The sequence below is a fragment of the Hyperolius riggenbachi genome, chromosome 10 (genome assembly GCF_040937935.1).
Source record: "Hyperolius riggenbachi isolate aHypRig1 chromosome 10, aHypRig1.pri, whole genome shotgun sequence".
NCBI lineage: Eukaryota > Metazoa > Chordata > Amphibia > Anura > Hyperoliidae > Hyperolius > Hyperolius riggenbachi.
This window is the reverse complement of record NC_090655.1, coordinates 272010863-272027335: the sequence shown is the minus strand read 5'-3', so window position 1 is coordinate 272027335 and position 16473 is coordinate 272010863. Positions and strand designations below refer to the sequence as shown.

The following is a 16473-nucleotide window of genomic DNA, read 5'->3' as shown; positions in this document are numbered from 1 at the left end:
TCATATCACTAAACATTCCCCCATTACCTGGTATAACAGTCACACATATCTCAGCTATATACTGTAAAGTCTGTGTCACTCCAGCCATTGGTAACACAGTGATGAATCTGGTCTGATATGCCAATTTCAGTATTTGGAACACTTACACACATCCAGTATTGATTGGCCAATTTGACCACATTCAGGTAGTATGAGGACAAACATTTTTAAATACAATGAACAGATGGTGCAGGCAAGCCCTCATACTACATGGAAGGGGTAAGATTGTCCAATTAACATTAAATGTGTGTACACCCCCTTATGCTTTATACAGCGAGCATCTTTGAATTTGGGCTCCAAGGAGCCCCATAGCAGACCAATGGGGTTCCTTCTGATTTGAAGGAACCCCATTGGTCTGCTAAGGACCAATGGGGCTCCTCCTTGGAGCCCAAATTCAAAGATGCTTAGAGCTCTGAGTTATATAGCTCAGAGCTCTGTCGGGTCCGTGCAGGACGCGTATGCGGCGGCTGAGCGGCGAGTGACGTCGGGTGCGGCGTAGTTACAATGTAACAAAGTTGTTACATTGTAATAACTTTGTTACATTGTAACTGATAGAACATTTCCGAGGCTATTGCGAGGGATCATTTATTTAAAGGGACAGGTAAGTATTAATGGTTAATTAAGAATATTAAAGTACTTTTTTCGTGGTTATGTTTTTTGTTCAATTAAAATACTTTTTCTAAGTGTTTGTGTGTTTATTTACTTTTAACTCTTAAAGGAAATGGGTAAAGGGTACAAGTACCTCTATACTCATTTCTCCTGGGAGGGGGGGTGGGCATCTGGGGGACCCCTTTTTAAAGGGGACTCCCAGATGCCACCATGACCCCCCCCCCCCCCCCCCAGGAAATCACGGCCTCCACCTCCACCGCCCATCGGAGGTGGAGAAGAGCCCCTTGTCCTTGGATTGGACAAGGGCTCGGAGGGGGAGGGGAAAGCTTGGCTGCCCCTCCCCTTCCGAGACCCCCCAATCCATGGACCATGCGGGCTGGTATAGTCAGGGTGCGGAGCCCCACGCGGCCGGTGCTCCGCATTCTGGCTATCCCAGCCTGCATGGGGGACAAGGGGTTAAAGAGGTCTGGGAGGGGGGACCCCACGTCGTTTTTTTTTATATATTTCCCACACAGAACGAAGTAAGTAAAACTCTTCCCACTTGGGGGAATCTATGAAAATAATACACTATTGTTACCTGTGCAAAAAAAACTGACATTTTCCGCATTTGAAAGACATTTTTCCCCTTGAAACTTAAAAAATCGATTTTCTCAAAAACTATAAGGTCTTTTTGAAAAAAAAAAAAAATTTCTCTTATTCCTTCTGATCTCCTTAATATATTCTCCAAATTTGAGGCTCTTAGCATTTAAGGGGGCTTTGCTATTAACCCTTAAAGTCGGCGGCTACCTAACATTGATCCATGCGTCAACTTTTCCGCTTGGGAGCATGGCCATACGCATTCATTTCGTAATACCCACTGTAATGCGAAAATTACGCTTACGCGAAATTTTGCGAAATCCCTCTTCATTACGATTATGTACTTACGGCCATAATCGTAATTACACTAATTATGCGAAATTTCACGAAATTGTAATTACGTCATTACGCTCATCTCTAGGAGCAACATTACGTCCACCCTCAGAAGGTCTGCCGTGTCAGTGTCGCCCCCAGCGGGCAGCCTACCCTCAATCAGCGAGCTTTTCGATCCAGGCGCCACGATTGAACTCAGGGCTGTTAGCCGCCCGCAGGGAGTTTGAGGAGGATGTTCTGGGTTTTGAGGAGGGGGGGTATGATGTTGATGATGGGATGAAGGACCGTGACTACCATCCACAGGATGGGGATGTCAGCTCTGACTCTGAGGAGGAGGATGCGTCGGTGGGTTTGGCACGGAGGATCAGCATTGCAGACAGTGGCCGTGGAATGCGGGACCCACCACATCCTTCTGCCGCTACCACCAGCCGCACCACTCAACCCCCAACCGCCACAGGGAGAAAAGCCGCAGCATCCCATTCAGGCCGCAGGGGAATCTTCACCTTCCCAATCTGGCCGCCACGGTGCCACAGGCCACTGCTGCTGATACCGCCACCTATATTCAACCCAAAACACAATTGCGCTGTCATTTTTTTGGAGGTGTCTGGGCTGAAAACTGTCATGTCCCAGTTGTGCGATTGGACTTTGGACACAATGTGGGCTGCACGAAGGCTGTCTGGAACCTAGTAATGTTAATTGACAGCTTTTTTTTTTTTTTTTTTCATTTTATGTCCACCAAATAATTAATTAGTATTTCCCTTTAAAAAAAACATGATGCTACATGCATCATTTACCCTAAAAACCATTTTAAAGCTATTTAAAGGGCACTTCCGGGTTTTCTATCCGGATACCCGAATAGGTCGGGTACCCGCGGGTAATTTGGTCGGATATCCGGATCGGATCCGGATATCCGCAAGGTCGGATCCGGATACCCGGATCCGGATATCTGGGTACCCGGATCTGGATCCGGGCGGGTAATGAAAAGCACTACCCGAGCATCACTGATTATTAGGAAGGTGAGATGCCAGCACTGGAGGGACATGGCTAAATTCCATATACATCTTCTCTTGTCTCTGTGATGTGAGTTATTACTAGGAAGGCGAGATGCCAGCACTGGGGGGACATGGCTATATTCCATATATATCTTCTCTTATCTCTGTGATGTGACTGAATTATTACTAGGAAGGTGAGATGCCGGCACTGGAGGGACATGGCTATATTCCATACACATCTTCTCTTGTCTCTGTGATGTGACTGAATTATTACTAGGAAGGCGAGACACCAGCACTGGAGGGACATGGCTATATTCCATATACATCTCCTCTTGTCTCTGTGATGTGACTGAATTATTACTAGGAAGGTGAGATGCCGGCACTGGAGGGACATGGCTATATTCCATATACATCTTCTCTTGTCTCTGTGATGTGAATTATTACTAGGAAGGTAAGATGCTGGCACTGGAGGGACATGGCTATATTCCATATACATATTCTCTTGTCTCTGTGATGTGAATTATTACTAGGAAGGTGAGATGCCAGTGCTGGAAGGACATGGCTATATTCCATATACAGCTTCTCTTGTCTCTGTGATGTGACTGAATTATTACTAGGAAGGTGAGATGCCAGGACTGGAGGGACATGGCTATATTGCATATACATCTTCTCTTGTCTCTGTGATGTGAGTTATTACTAGGAAGGTGAGATGCCAGCCATAATCTATGGCACGTGTAGGGGGGCCACTAGATGTTTGGCAAACAAGTCACAGCAGTTATATAAAAGTCTCTTGTATGGCAATTACAGCAAGGGGGATGATCAGGATAGTGACAGGTGTACTATGACCTCCTCTGTAACAAAGTATGTCCACCCCGACCTCTGCTCTGCCCAATATAAAATAAGTATGTCCACCCCGACCTCTGCTCTGCCCAATATAAAACAAGTATGTCCACCCCGACCTCTGCTCTGCCCAATATATAACAAGTATGTCCACCCTGACCTCTGCTCTGCCCAATATATAACAAGTATGTCCACCCCGACCTCTGCACTGCCCAATATATAACAAGTATGTCCATCCGACCTCTGCTCTGCCCAATATATAACAAGTATGTCCACCCCGACTTCGCTCTGCCCAATATATAACAAGTATGTCCACCCCGACCTCCGCTCTGCACAATATATAACAAGTATGTCCACCCCGACCTCTGCTCTTCCCAATATATAACAAGTATGTCCACCCTGACCTCTGCTCTGCCCAACATATAACAAGTATGTCCACCCCGACCTCTGCTCTGCCCAATATATAACAAGTATGTCCAGCCTGACCTCTGCTCTGCCCAATATATAACAAGTATGTCCACCCTGATCTCTGCTCTGCCCAATATATAACAAGTATGTCCACCCTGATCTCTGCTCTGCCCAATATATAACAAGTATGTCCACCCCGACCTCTGCTCTGCCCAATATATAACAAGTATGTCCAACCCGACCTCTGCTTTGCCCAATATATAACAAGTATGTCCACCCCGACCTGTGCTCTGCCCAATATATAACAAGTATGTCCACCCCGACCTCTGCTTTGCCCAATATATAACAAGTATGTCCACCCCGACCTGTACTCTGCCCAATATATAACAAGTATGTCCACCCCGACCTCTGCTCTGCCTGATATATAACAAGTATGTTCACCCTGACCTCTGCTCTGCCCGATATATAACAAGTATGTCCACGCCGACCTCTGCTTTGCCCAATATATAATAAGTATGCCCACCCGGACCTCTGCTCTGCCCAATATATAACAAGTATGCCCACCCCGACCTCTGCTCTGCCCAATATATAACAAGTATGCCCACCCCGACCTCTGCTCTGCCCAATATATAACAAGTATGTCCACCCCGACCTCTGCCCTGCCCAATAAATAACAAGTATGTCCACCCTGACCTCTGCTCTGGCCAATATATAACAAGTATGCCCACCCTGACTTCTGCTCTGCCCAATATATAACAAGTATGTCCACCCCGACCTCTGCTCTGCCCAATACACAACAAGTATGTCCACCCCGACCTCTGCTCTTCCCAATATATAACAAGCATATCCACCCTGACCTCTGCTCTGCCCAATATATAACAAGTATATCCACCCTGACCTCTGCTCTGCCCAATATATAACAAGTATGTCCACCCCGACCTCTGCTCTGCCCAATACATAACAAGTATGCCCACCCCGACCTCTGCTCTGCCCAATATACTGTATAACAAGTATGTCCAGCACGACCTCTGCTCTGCCCAATATACTGTATAACAAGTATGTCCACCCCGACCTCTGCTCTGCTCAATATATAACAAGTATGTTCACCCCGACCTCTGCTCTGCCCAATATATAACAATTATGTCCACCCCGACCTCTGCTCTGTCCAATATATAACATGTATTTCCACCCCGACCTCTGCTCTGCCCTATATATAACAAGTATGCCCGCCCCGATCTCTGCTCTGCCCAATATATAACAAGTATGTCCACCCCGACCTCTGCTCTGCCCAATATATAACAAGTACGTCCACCACGACCTCTGCTCTGCCCAATATATAACAAGTATGTCCACCCTGACCTCTGCTCTGCCCAATATATAACAAGTATGTCCACCCCGACCTCTGCCCTGCCCAATATATAACAAGTATGTCCACCCTGACCTCTGCTCTGGCCAATATATAACAAGTATGCCCACCCTGACCTCTGCTCTGCCCAATATATAACAAGTATATATCCACCCTGACCTCTGCTCTGCCCAATATATAACAAGTATGTCCACCCTGACCTCTGCTCTGGCCAATATATAACAAGTATGTCCACCCCGACCTCTGCTCTGCCCAATACATAACAAGTATGCCCACCCCGACCTCTGCTCTGCCCAATATACTGTATAACAAGTATGTCCACCCCGACCTCTGCTCTGCTCAATATATAACAAGTATGTTCACCCCGACCTCTGCTCTGCCCAATATATAACAATTATGTCCACCCCGACCTCTGCTCTGTCCAATATATAACATGTATTTCCACCCCGACCTCTGCTCTGCCCTATATATAACAAGTATGTCCACCCTGACCTCTGCTCTGCCCAATATATAACAAGTATGTCCACCCTGACCTCTGCTCTGCTCAATACATAACAAAAATCACACAATTACCTCTTCCAGACGTTCCCTCCACCACTTGCAACCTCTGTAACGTCTGTGACTGTCGCATCACTTTGTGCCTGTTTTACATTATTTCCTGTCTTTGGCTTCCTCATTACTTCCTGTCTGTGTTTTCCACGTGGGAGGTGTGATGTCGCCATCTTGTGTCAATTAGGCTAACTGCAGCGCCTGTTTGTGGAATCACCAGCACTAAGCCATCTAGTGCTATTGTTACATAGTTACAGTTATTTTGGTTGAAAAAAAGACATACGTCCATCGAGTTCAAGCAATAAAAAAGCAATTCAAAAACGAAAACGCACCCCCATAAAACCTTTTTCACGCTATGTCATATGTGAGCCCAGCCTAAAGGGGCCTGAAGAGAACTGAATACCGGTAGACTGTTATCAATAGGTGCACCGATATGGAAAGCTTCTGGGTCACCCCTATCATTGCATCGCTATATTCAAGAGAGTTTTACATGGTTTTAAAAGTTTGTGAGATTTAGCTGGCATTAGGTTATATTTCAATAAAAGGTTTATACTTGTTGATTACCTAGGCTCCCTATGCTTTATAAATAATTGTGATGTCAATATAGGTGAAACGGTACAAATCTAGATAGGTTACATAGTTACATAGTTATTTTGGTTGAAAAAAGACATACGTCCATCGAGTTCAACCAGTACAAAGTACAACTCCAGCCTGCTCCCTCACATATCCCTGTTGATCCAGAGGAAGGCGAAAAAACCCTTACAAGGCATGGTCCAATTAGCCCCAAAAGGGAAAAATTCCTTCCCGACTCCAGATGGCAATCAGATCAAATCCCTGGATCAACATCATTAGGCATTACCTAGTAAATTGTATTATTGTTATTACCTAGTAAATTGTATTATTGTTATTATTGTTATTATTACTCTCTATAACTGCACAACTCCATCTACAGTGGAAGCGGGAAATTTGGGAGCATGAGGCAAGTAGACAAAATGGGTGCCACCATTCACTCCCATATTAAATATCGTTATCGCTCAACAGGAAAAAAAGGCGGAGATTATTAACGTTTTCAAACTTCGCTTGTGATGATTTAAGTTTACAAATCACGTTTACAAATATACTAAACATATCTATTGTATTTAACTAAACCGTTTTTTAACATTTTATCACTTATTGTTTGTAAAACATTATTATCCACATAATAAAGTGATCAGGAAGTAAATCGTAATATATTTTTTACAGTCACTATTTGTAAAATATTATTATCCACACTAGGCCTCTATTCATAAAGCATTCCCGCATGCGGTAATGCTTAAAACAGCTGACTCTACCGACCATTTCGCAAAATGTCAATTCATAAAAGCTTCCGCATGAAAAGCTGACATTCCTGAGCAGTGCGGGGAAATTACTGCCTTATGCCGCGATTATCACAACACATGTCACTACTAGAGATCGGCTGAACCTCCGACTTTCGGTTCGCAAACCTTGTTCGCGAACTTCCGCAGAAGGTTCAGTTCGTGGAAAAGTTCTCGAACCGCAATAGACTTCAATGGGGAGGCGAACTTGTACAACTAGAAACACTTATGCTGGCCAGAAAAGTGATGGAAAACATGTTTCAAGGGGTCTAACACCTGGACCCCCAGATGGCGGAGTGGGATACATGCCAAAAGTCCCAGTGAAAAATCAGGATTTGATGCAAAGCAGCGTTTTAAGGGCAGAAATCACATTGAATGCTAAATTGCAGGCCTAAAGTGCTTTCAAACATCTTGCATGTGTATACATCAATCAGGGAGTGTACTTAGTGTACTGCTTCACACTGACACACCAAACTCACTGTGTAATGCACCGCAAACAGCTGTCTGTGTTGTGACGGCCGTGGTGGACTACTGCGCAGTGCACACCATGGCGAGATTGCTCTTCCTCACTCAGTGATGTCTGGTTAGGTAATGTCTGTCTGCTGTGATGAAACGCGGAAAAGCCGCTGCCTCTCAAGGTGAGGCGGCTGTTTCCGCGTCCAGCATGGCGTCACAACGCAGAAAAAACGCCGCATGCCGCATAGGCAGAGCGGCGGAATCCGCATTGGGATCGGCGGAATCCGCATTGGTAACGACGGAATCCGCACTCGGTTCACTGGATACATTGCAGAACAGTACTGGTGTGGCTGGGACTGATAGTCCACCTAGATTCAGAGTGACACGCGCGCGCGCACAGAGGCAGAGCTTAAATAACAGCCAGAAGGGAGTCAGCTGACCAGGCGGGTCAGCTGACATTTTCCACTACTCTCATTGGTCCAGCAATTAGGGAGGTCCTGGAGAGGTCCTTGTGTATATATACCACTGGCTGTTCACTTGCTCTTTGTCTGGCGTTGCGATCACTACGTGGTAGCACTCAGACCCGTAGTCAGATCCTTAAGTGTGCCGGGACCAGCTGGAGCTGTAATCCTACACTTAGCTAGATTCTGTTGATAGCTTAAAGTACTACTTTGATTGTGATTATTTGTTATGACCTTCTGCCTGCCTGACCATCCTCTTGTATTCTGATCTTGTACCTTGCTATTCTGATACTCTGTTGCCGAACCCCAGCTCGTCCTTAGACTCTGCTTCTGCCTCTTGATCTTGTACCTCGATATTTCTGATACCCTGTTGCCGAACTCTGCCTGTACCTAGACTCCGCCTCTGCCTTCTGTATCTGTACTTTATCTGTCCATGTGTTACGATCTGCCTTGTCTGACCTCGAGAACCAACCTCACTCTTGGAGGCCGTTCCCCGTCCTGTTAGTGACACTTTCTCCTGAGTGTCATTCTCAGACTTACCTTCCTACTCGCAGCCTAACTCCTCCCACCTTGGAGAGTTCAGGTCTTCGGAAGGAAGCCATGCAGTACTCCCCACTGCACGGAGGCTCAGTCCTCTAAGTGTTACTGTCACACCAAACACTACACTCTACTCAAGTACAGAGGTTAGCTGGTATATCGGATTATCGGTGATACTGCAGATCACTTATAATCTGGTATACATCTGTATTCCCAGTGATACTGCAGATCACCGGTAATCAGATCCTCTCTGTGCTCCACCGTTAGTTACATCTGCCTTATCAACTTTCGATGGTTCTTTCTCTACCATTGTTAAAGCTTACATCTATTTTTTTTACATTACATTTTCTACTTGCTGTTCAGTACCTGCAACGAGAATCTATTATGGAGGGCAAGTGTGCCCGTGTGACCAAAGGTAATGGCGGGGGAACCCTTCCTGGTGTGATTCCGGTCTGGAGTTGTAGCCTAACAAATGGCTACCACCACACATCCAGGCAAGGAGGGCAGCAGGCATGCCCAGCCCGAGGTAGTGACCAAAAATAACAATACGGGACTCGGGAGGACCTGCTGTTTTTGAAACTAATTCACTTTAAATCCTTTAACGAGAATCTGTTATGGCAGACAAAGACGACACCACTGGCCTTTCACGAGAATCAGTTATGGAGGGCAAGTCTGCCATTGTCACCACGGATAATGGCCGGGGAATCAAGGTTCGATTCCGGTCCGAAGTGGGAGCCTGCTGAGACCCATGCTGTACCTGCCCTGACTGTGCTTTGCAGACCAGGCATCTGTGGTCAGATGGACCCTTGACCCAGCGGAAGACAAATCAACTCGAAAGCATTTGCCAAGAATGTTTTATGGAGGGCAAGTCTGCCATTCCTTGAAGTGTGTGAAACTTTCGATGGTACTAGTTTCTCAGTACCATGGTGACTGACCACGGGTAATGGCCAGGGAATCCGGTTTCTATTCCATTTCGGAGTTGGAGCCTAAGGAACAGCTACCACCACACATCCAGGTAAGGAAGGCAGCAGGCATGGCATGCCCGCCCCGAGGTAGTGACCAAAAATAACAATACGGGACTCGGGAGGACCTGCTATTTTTGAAATGAATTCACTTTAAATCCTTTAACGAGAATCTGTTATGGCGGACAAAGATGACACCACTTGCCTTTCACGAGAATCAGTTATGGAGGGCAAGTCTGCCATCCATTCAAGTGCAAGGTATGCACTGACTGCCAGGTATAATACAATGTGCAGTCACAGATGCAGTGAAAGGTATGCAGTGACTGCAAACAGCCGTTTGTGTAGTGACGGCTGTGCTGGACTGGTGCGCACCATGACAAGAGTGCAGGTGATGGTGGCTTTACAGCCCATATGGTCGCCCGGCTGATGTAGCTGAATGACAGAACAGTGACTGTCCAGCTGATCAAATTTGGTCTGACCACAATGAAACAACGACCTTATTATCTTTGGTGTGCCACCCCCACCCGAGACACTCATATTGCCGGCGGTCATTGCTTCATTGTGATACGCAAGCCCCTTCACCGCGGCAAGGTAATGATCACAAAGGAGGATGGGCACATGTGCATGCCTTTTGTTTTCTTGTTGCAGCCGCCCGCAGTGCAGCCAGAAAAATTAGGCAGGCATGGACACGCACCAGAAAAATTAGTATAGCGGCCGCTGCTAGCAGCGACCTTAAAAATTCAGGAATCCGCCTAGAGTCCTGGACCCTGTTGGTGGTGGCGGAGAAGGCAGTCAAGCGGCCTGCAGGCAGAGATGCTGTGTGTGGGGACTGACTTAGTCTTCGGTCGGGCAGTAGCCCTCCGGGATCCATGCCTCATTCATTTTGATAAAGGTGAGGTACTGAACACTGTTGTGACTTAGGCGACTTCTCTTCTCAGTGACAATGCCTCCAGCTGCACTGAAGGTCCTTTCTGACAGGACACTTGCGGCAGGGCAAGAGAGAAGTTGGATGGCAAATTGGGACAGCTCTGGCCACTGGTCAAGCCTGCGCACCCAGTAGACCAAGGGTTCATCATCGCTGCTCGCAGTGTCTACATCCACAGTTAAGGCCAGGTAGTCGGCTACCTGCTGGTCCAGGCGTTGGTGGAGGGTGGATCCAGAAGGGCTACGGCGAGGTGTTAGACTAAAGAATGTCCGCATGTCCAACATCACCCCGAGATCGCTGGAGCGTCCTGTCCTTGCCTGCGTGGACTTGGGAGGAGGAGGAGGATTACTGCCAGTGGTACCTTTATTGCGTTGTACTGTCACATCACCCTTAAACGCATTGTAAAGCATCATTGCCAGCTTGTTCTGCAAGTGCTGCATCCTTTCCGCCTTGTGTTGAGTTGGTAACAGGTCTGCCACTTTGTGCCTGTACCGAGGGTCTAGTAGCGTGGCCACCCAGTACAGGTCATTCCCCTTGCGTTTTTTGATACGGGGGTCCCTCAACAGGCTGGACAACATGAAAGAGGCCATCTGCACAAAGTTGGATCCAGACGTACTCTCCATCTCCTCTTGCTCTTCCTGAGTGACGTCACGCAACTCCTCTTCCTCCCCCCAGCCACGAACAATACCACGGGAACGTGGAGCAGCACAAGCCCCCTCTGACGGCTGCTGCGGTTGTTCTTCTGCCGCCACCTCTTCCTCCTCCACAGAAACACCTTCCTCATCCTCATCCGAGTCTGACTCCTCTCCTTCCCCGCATGACTCCTCTTCTTCCGCCTCCTCCCCCCTCTGTGCTGCCGCAGGTGTCGAGGAAACATCTGGTTCAGCTGAAAATCGCTCCCACGACTCCTCCTGCAGTAACTGTTCCTGTTCACGCTCCTCCACAGCTTCAGCCACCACTCTACACATGGCACGCTCCAGGAAGTAAGCGTAGGGGATCAAGTCGCTGATGGTGCCTTCAGCGTGACTCACCAGGTTGGTCAGCTCCTCAAACGGCTGCATGATCCTGCATGCATTTCGCATCAGTGTCCAGTTCGGTGGCCAGAACATCCCCATCTTCCCAGATTGTGTCCTTCTACTGTAATTGTACAGGTACTGGGTGACGGCTTTCTCCTGGTCTAGCAGGCGAGAGAACATGAGCAGGGTGGAATTCCAGCGATTCGGGCTATCGCAAATGAGGCGGCTCACCGGCAACTTGTTTCTCCGCTGAATGTCCGCAAAGCGTGCCATGGCCGTGTAAGACCGCCTGAAATGCCCACACAACTTCTTGGCCTGCTTCAGGACGTCCTCTAAGCCTGGGTACTTTGACACAAATCTTTGCACAACAAGATTCAGCACATGTGCCATGCAGGGTACATGTGTCAGCTTTCCCAAATTCAAAGCGGAAAGGAGATTGCTGCCGTTGTCACACACCACGTTGCCGATCTCCAGCTGGTGCGGGGTCAGCCATTGCTCCACCTCTTTGTTAAGAGCAGCCAGGAGAGCTGGTCCAGTGTGACTCTCCTCTTTGAGGCAAGACATGTCTAAAATGGCGTGACACCATCGTACCTGGCATGCAGCGTAGGCTCTGGGGAGATGGGGCTGTGTAGCTGGAGAGGAGGAGATGGCAGCACCACTAGAGTTGAACTGCCACTCAGCCAAGGTGGAGGAGGAGGATGACAGCAAAGAGGATGTAGCAGGAGGAGAAGGAGAGGAGGTGGCAGGAGGCCTGCCTGCAAGACGAGGAGGTGTCACCGCTGCGCAGCCACGTACTCCCTGCTTGCCATCGGTCACCAGGTTGACCCAATGGGCTGTGTACATAATGTAGCGGCCCTGCTCGTGCTTGGCAGACCAGGCATCCGTGGTCAGGTGGACCCTTGACCCAACACTCTTCGCAAGAGATGACACCACTTGCCTCTCAACTGCACGGTACAGTTTGGGTATGGCCTTTTGTGAAAAATAATTGCAGCCTGGTATCTTCCACTGCGGTGTTCCAATGGCCACAAATTTACAGAAAGCCTCTGACTCCACCAGTTTGTATGGTAATAGCTGCCGAGCTAATAGTTCCGCCATGCTAGCTGTCAGATGCCAGGCAAGAGGGTGACTGGCAGAAATTGGCTTCTTCCGCTCAAAGACTTTCTTCACGGACACCTGGCTACTGCTGTGGGCAGAGGAGCAGGAACCGCTCAAGGGTAGAGGCGGTGTGGAGGAGGGTGGCTGTAAAGGTGCAAGGGAGAAAGCGGCTGAAGATGCTGCACCTGAAGGAGGAAGAGGAGAAGGAGGGTGGCTTGTCTTTTGGGTGCTGCTTTTCCTCAGGTGTTCTTCCCATTGCTGTTTGTGCCTTTTCTCCAAGTGCCTTTGTAAGGCACTTGTCCCTACGTGAGTGTTGGCCTTTCCATGGTTCAATTTTTGGAGGCAGAGACAACAGGTGGCTTTGCTCCGATCTGAGGTACACACGTTAAAAAATTTCCAAACCGCTGAGCCCCCCTGGGGTGATGGCACTATGGTGGCATCAGCAACTGACCTTGAAGGGCATGTTGGCTGGCTGTCCATAGCTGGCGATACATGGCTCCGGACACTGCCACCAGCTGTTTCTGAGGACGAGCTCCCTCTGCTTCTTTCATGGACTCGTATCCTCCTACTCCTCTCTGGCTCCCCCTCTGAACTGTCCCCCTGGTCATTTCCTCTATTGGGAACATACGTGGCATCCGTATAATCGTCATCATAATCCTCCTGCCCAGCTTCGCTTTCCTCAGACACCTCCACAACATCAGGTGCTTCATCATCCCCTTCCTCACACGTTACATCCATACTATTGCCACCTAACTCAGACGTATGAGGTGTTGTAACTTGCTTAGCCCCCTTCATCTTGTTGTAGCATTATTGGCTGTGAATCAGTGATTTCCACACCAAATAACTCCTGCGAAGTGTCAAATGCAGCGGATGTGGTGCTTGTTGTAGCGCTGGTGGCTGCGGGAGATGAAGTGTTCTGTGTTAAATACTCAACCACGTCCTTACAATTTTGGGAAGTGATGGCACGTGCCTTCTTCTGAGCACAGTACTTTGGGCCAGGACCGCACGAAATCACAGCAGGCATGGTCGGAAGAGCCAATTTCCGATTCCACGGTAATTCCGCATACCGCCACTACCGAAATTCCGCTACCGTTTCATTCCGACGGTATTCCTGAGCTGTTCCGCGGAATTCCGAGGTATACGGAATTCCGTCGGAAAAATTTTAAAATCTCTCTCTCCCCCTCCCTCCATCCTCTCTCTCCATCTTCTTATTTCATCCAGTAGGGAATTGCATACTACCATTATGATCAATTCAATAGAAAAAGTAGCATGATTAAGGATTGGAACTTTTTGAAAAGCATGCTTATATACCATAGCTGGGATTTGAACCCAGGATGCAGTGTGTAGTAGGTATCTGTCTTACCCTCTAGACCATGAACCACACTACATGGTAAAGCTGGCCTAGCATAAACCATACTACTTAATCATGCTACTTTTTCTATTGAATTGATAATAATATTAGTATGGTTTATGCTAGGCCAGCTTTACCATGTAGTGTGGTTCATGGTCTAGAGGGTAAGACAGATACCTACTGCACACTGCATCCTGGGTTCAAATCCCAGCTATGGTATATAAGCATGCTTTTCAAAAAGTTCCAATCCTTAATCATGCTACTTTTTCTATTGAATTGATCATAATGGTAGTATGGTTTATGCTAGGCCAGCTTTACCATGGAGTGTGGTTCATGGTCTAGAGGGTAAGACAGATACCTACTACACACTGCATCCTGGGTTCAAATCCCAGCTATGGTATATAAGCATGCTTTTCAAAAAGTACCAATCCTTAATCATGCTACTTTTTCCATTGAATTGATCATAATGGTAGTATGGTTTATGCTAGGCCAGCTTTACCATGTAGTGTGGTTCATGGTCTAGAGGGTAAGACAGATACCTACTACACACTGCATCCTGGGTTCAAATCCCAGCTATGGTATATAAGCTGTTTTGAAAATCTGCAATTCCCTACTGGATGAAATAAGGGGAGAGAGAGAGAGAGATTTTTTTTGGGTGTTATTCCGGAAAATTCAGACCGAAGTATGGAATTCCGTTTAAGAGGTATAGGAATTCCGTTCCGACCACTGGAATCGGAATTAGCTAATTCCGGCCGGAATTAATAATTCCGCAGAATTTTCCGACCATCCCTAAATCACAGCAACACCACCTCGCGCAGACCTGCCGGTGCCAGGTGGCCTTCCTCTGGGTCTGCCTCTACCTCTTCCTCTACCTGGTTTGTCCATTTTATCCATCTCGGGGGGATGCTAGGTGTATGCAGTGAGGTTGGGTTCACTCAACACAAAGGTAGTTAGATGCAGTCAGGTGAGTTCACTCAACACAAAGGTAGTTATATGCAGTGAGGTGAGTTCACTCAACACAAAGGTAGTTATATGCAGTGAGGTGGGTTCACTGAACACAAAGTTAGTTATATGCAGTGAGGTGAGTTCACTCAACACAAAGGTAGTTATATGCAGTGAAGTGAGTTCACTCAACACAAAGGTAGTTATATGCAGTGAGGTGGGTTCACTGAACACAAAGGTATGCAGTGAGGTGGGTTCACTGAACACAAAAGGTAGTTAGATGCAGTCAGGTGAGTTCACTCAACACAAAGGTAGTTAAATGCAGTGAGGTGAGTTCACTCAACACAAAGGTTGGCTTGAAAAAGTATTCGGCCCCCTTGAAGTTTTCCACATTTTGTCACATTACTGCCACAAACATGACTCAATTTTATTGGAATTCCACATGAAAGACCAATACAAAGTGGTGTACACATGAGAAGTGAAACGAAAATCATACATGATTCCAAACACTTTTTTTTACAAATAAATAACTGCAAAGTGGGGTGTGCATAATTATTTATCCCCTTTGGTCTGAGTGTAGTCAGTTGCCCATAGACATTGCCTAATGAGTGCTAATGACTAAATAGAGTGCACCTGTGTTATCTAATGTCATTACAAATACAGCTGCTCTGTGACGGCCTCAGAGGTTGTCCGAGAGAATATTGGGAGCAACACAACCATGACGTCCAAAGAAGACACCAGACAGGTCAGGGATAAAGTTATTGAGAAATTTAAAGAAAGCTTAGGCTAGAAAAAGATTTCCAAAGCCTTGAACATCTCACGGAGCACTGTTCAAGCAATCATTCAGAAATAGAAGGCGTATGGCACAACTGTAAACCTACCAAGACAAGGCCGTCCACCTAAACTCACAGGCCGAACAAGGAGAGCGCTGATCAGAAATGCAGCCAAGAGACCCATGGTGACTCTGGATGAGCTGCAGAGATCTACAGCTCAGGTGGGGGAATCTGTCCATAGGACAACTATTAGTTGTGCACTGCACAAAATTGGCCATTATGGAAGAGTGGCAAGAAGAAAGCCATTGTTAACAGAAAAGCATAAGAAGTCCCATTTGCAGTTTGCCACAAGCCATGTGGGGGACACAACAAACATGTGGAAGAAGATGCTCTGGTCAGATGAGACCAAAATTTAACTTTTTGGCAAAAATGCAAAACGCTATGTGTGGCGGAAAACTAACACTGCACGTCACTCTGAACACACCATCCCCACTGTCAAATATGGTGGTGGCAGCATCATGCTCGGGGGGTGCATCTCTTCAGCAGGGACAGGGAAGCTGGTCAGAGTTGATGGGAAGATGGATGGAGCCAAATACAGGGCAATCTTGGAAGAAAACCTCTTGGAGTCTGCAAAAGACTTGAGACTGGGGCGGAGGTTCACCTTCCAGCAGGACAATGACCCTAAACATAAATATTGCTATTAAAGCAATAAGATTCAGCCAGGAGCAAGCTAACAATCCAACAGCCTGACTAATCTGTCCCTAGGAGAAAAAGTCTGCAGCAGCTCGCCTTAGTCTGTCTATGTGAAGGCACACGAGTAAGTGTGATGGCCGGCGAGCCTGCCTTGTATAAGGGGGGGGCTCTAGGGCTGAGTGTAGCCGGATTGGC

General features: G+C 47.3%; 1 protein-coding gene across 1 annotated transcript in view; it reads right to left on the bottom strand.

Moving 5' to 3' along the window:
• Positions 1-16473, bottom strand: part of LOC137537203 (uncharacterized) — a 128033-nt gene that overhangs the window by 69060 nt on the left and 42500 nt on the right. The window contains 1 exon segment of the mRNA XM_068259310.1: positions 5737-5806. Within this exon segment, the coding sequence (XP_068115411.1) occupies positions 5737-5806 (70 nt within the window).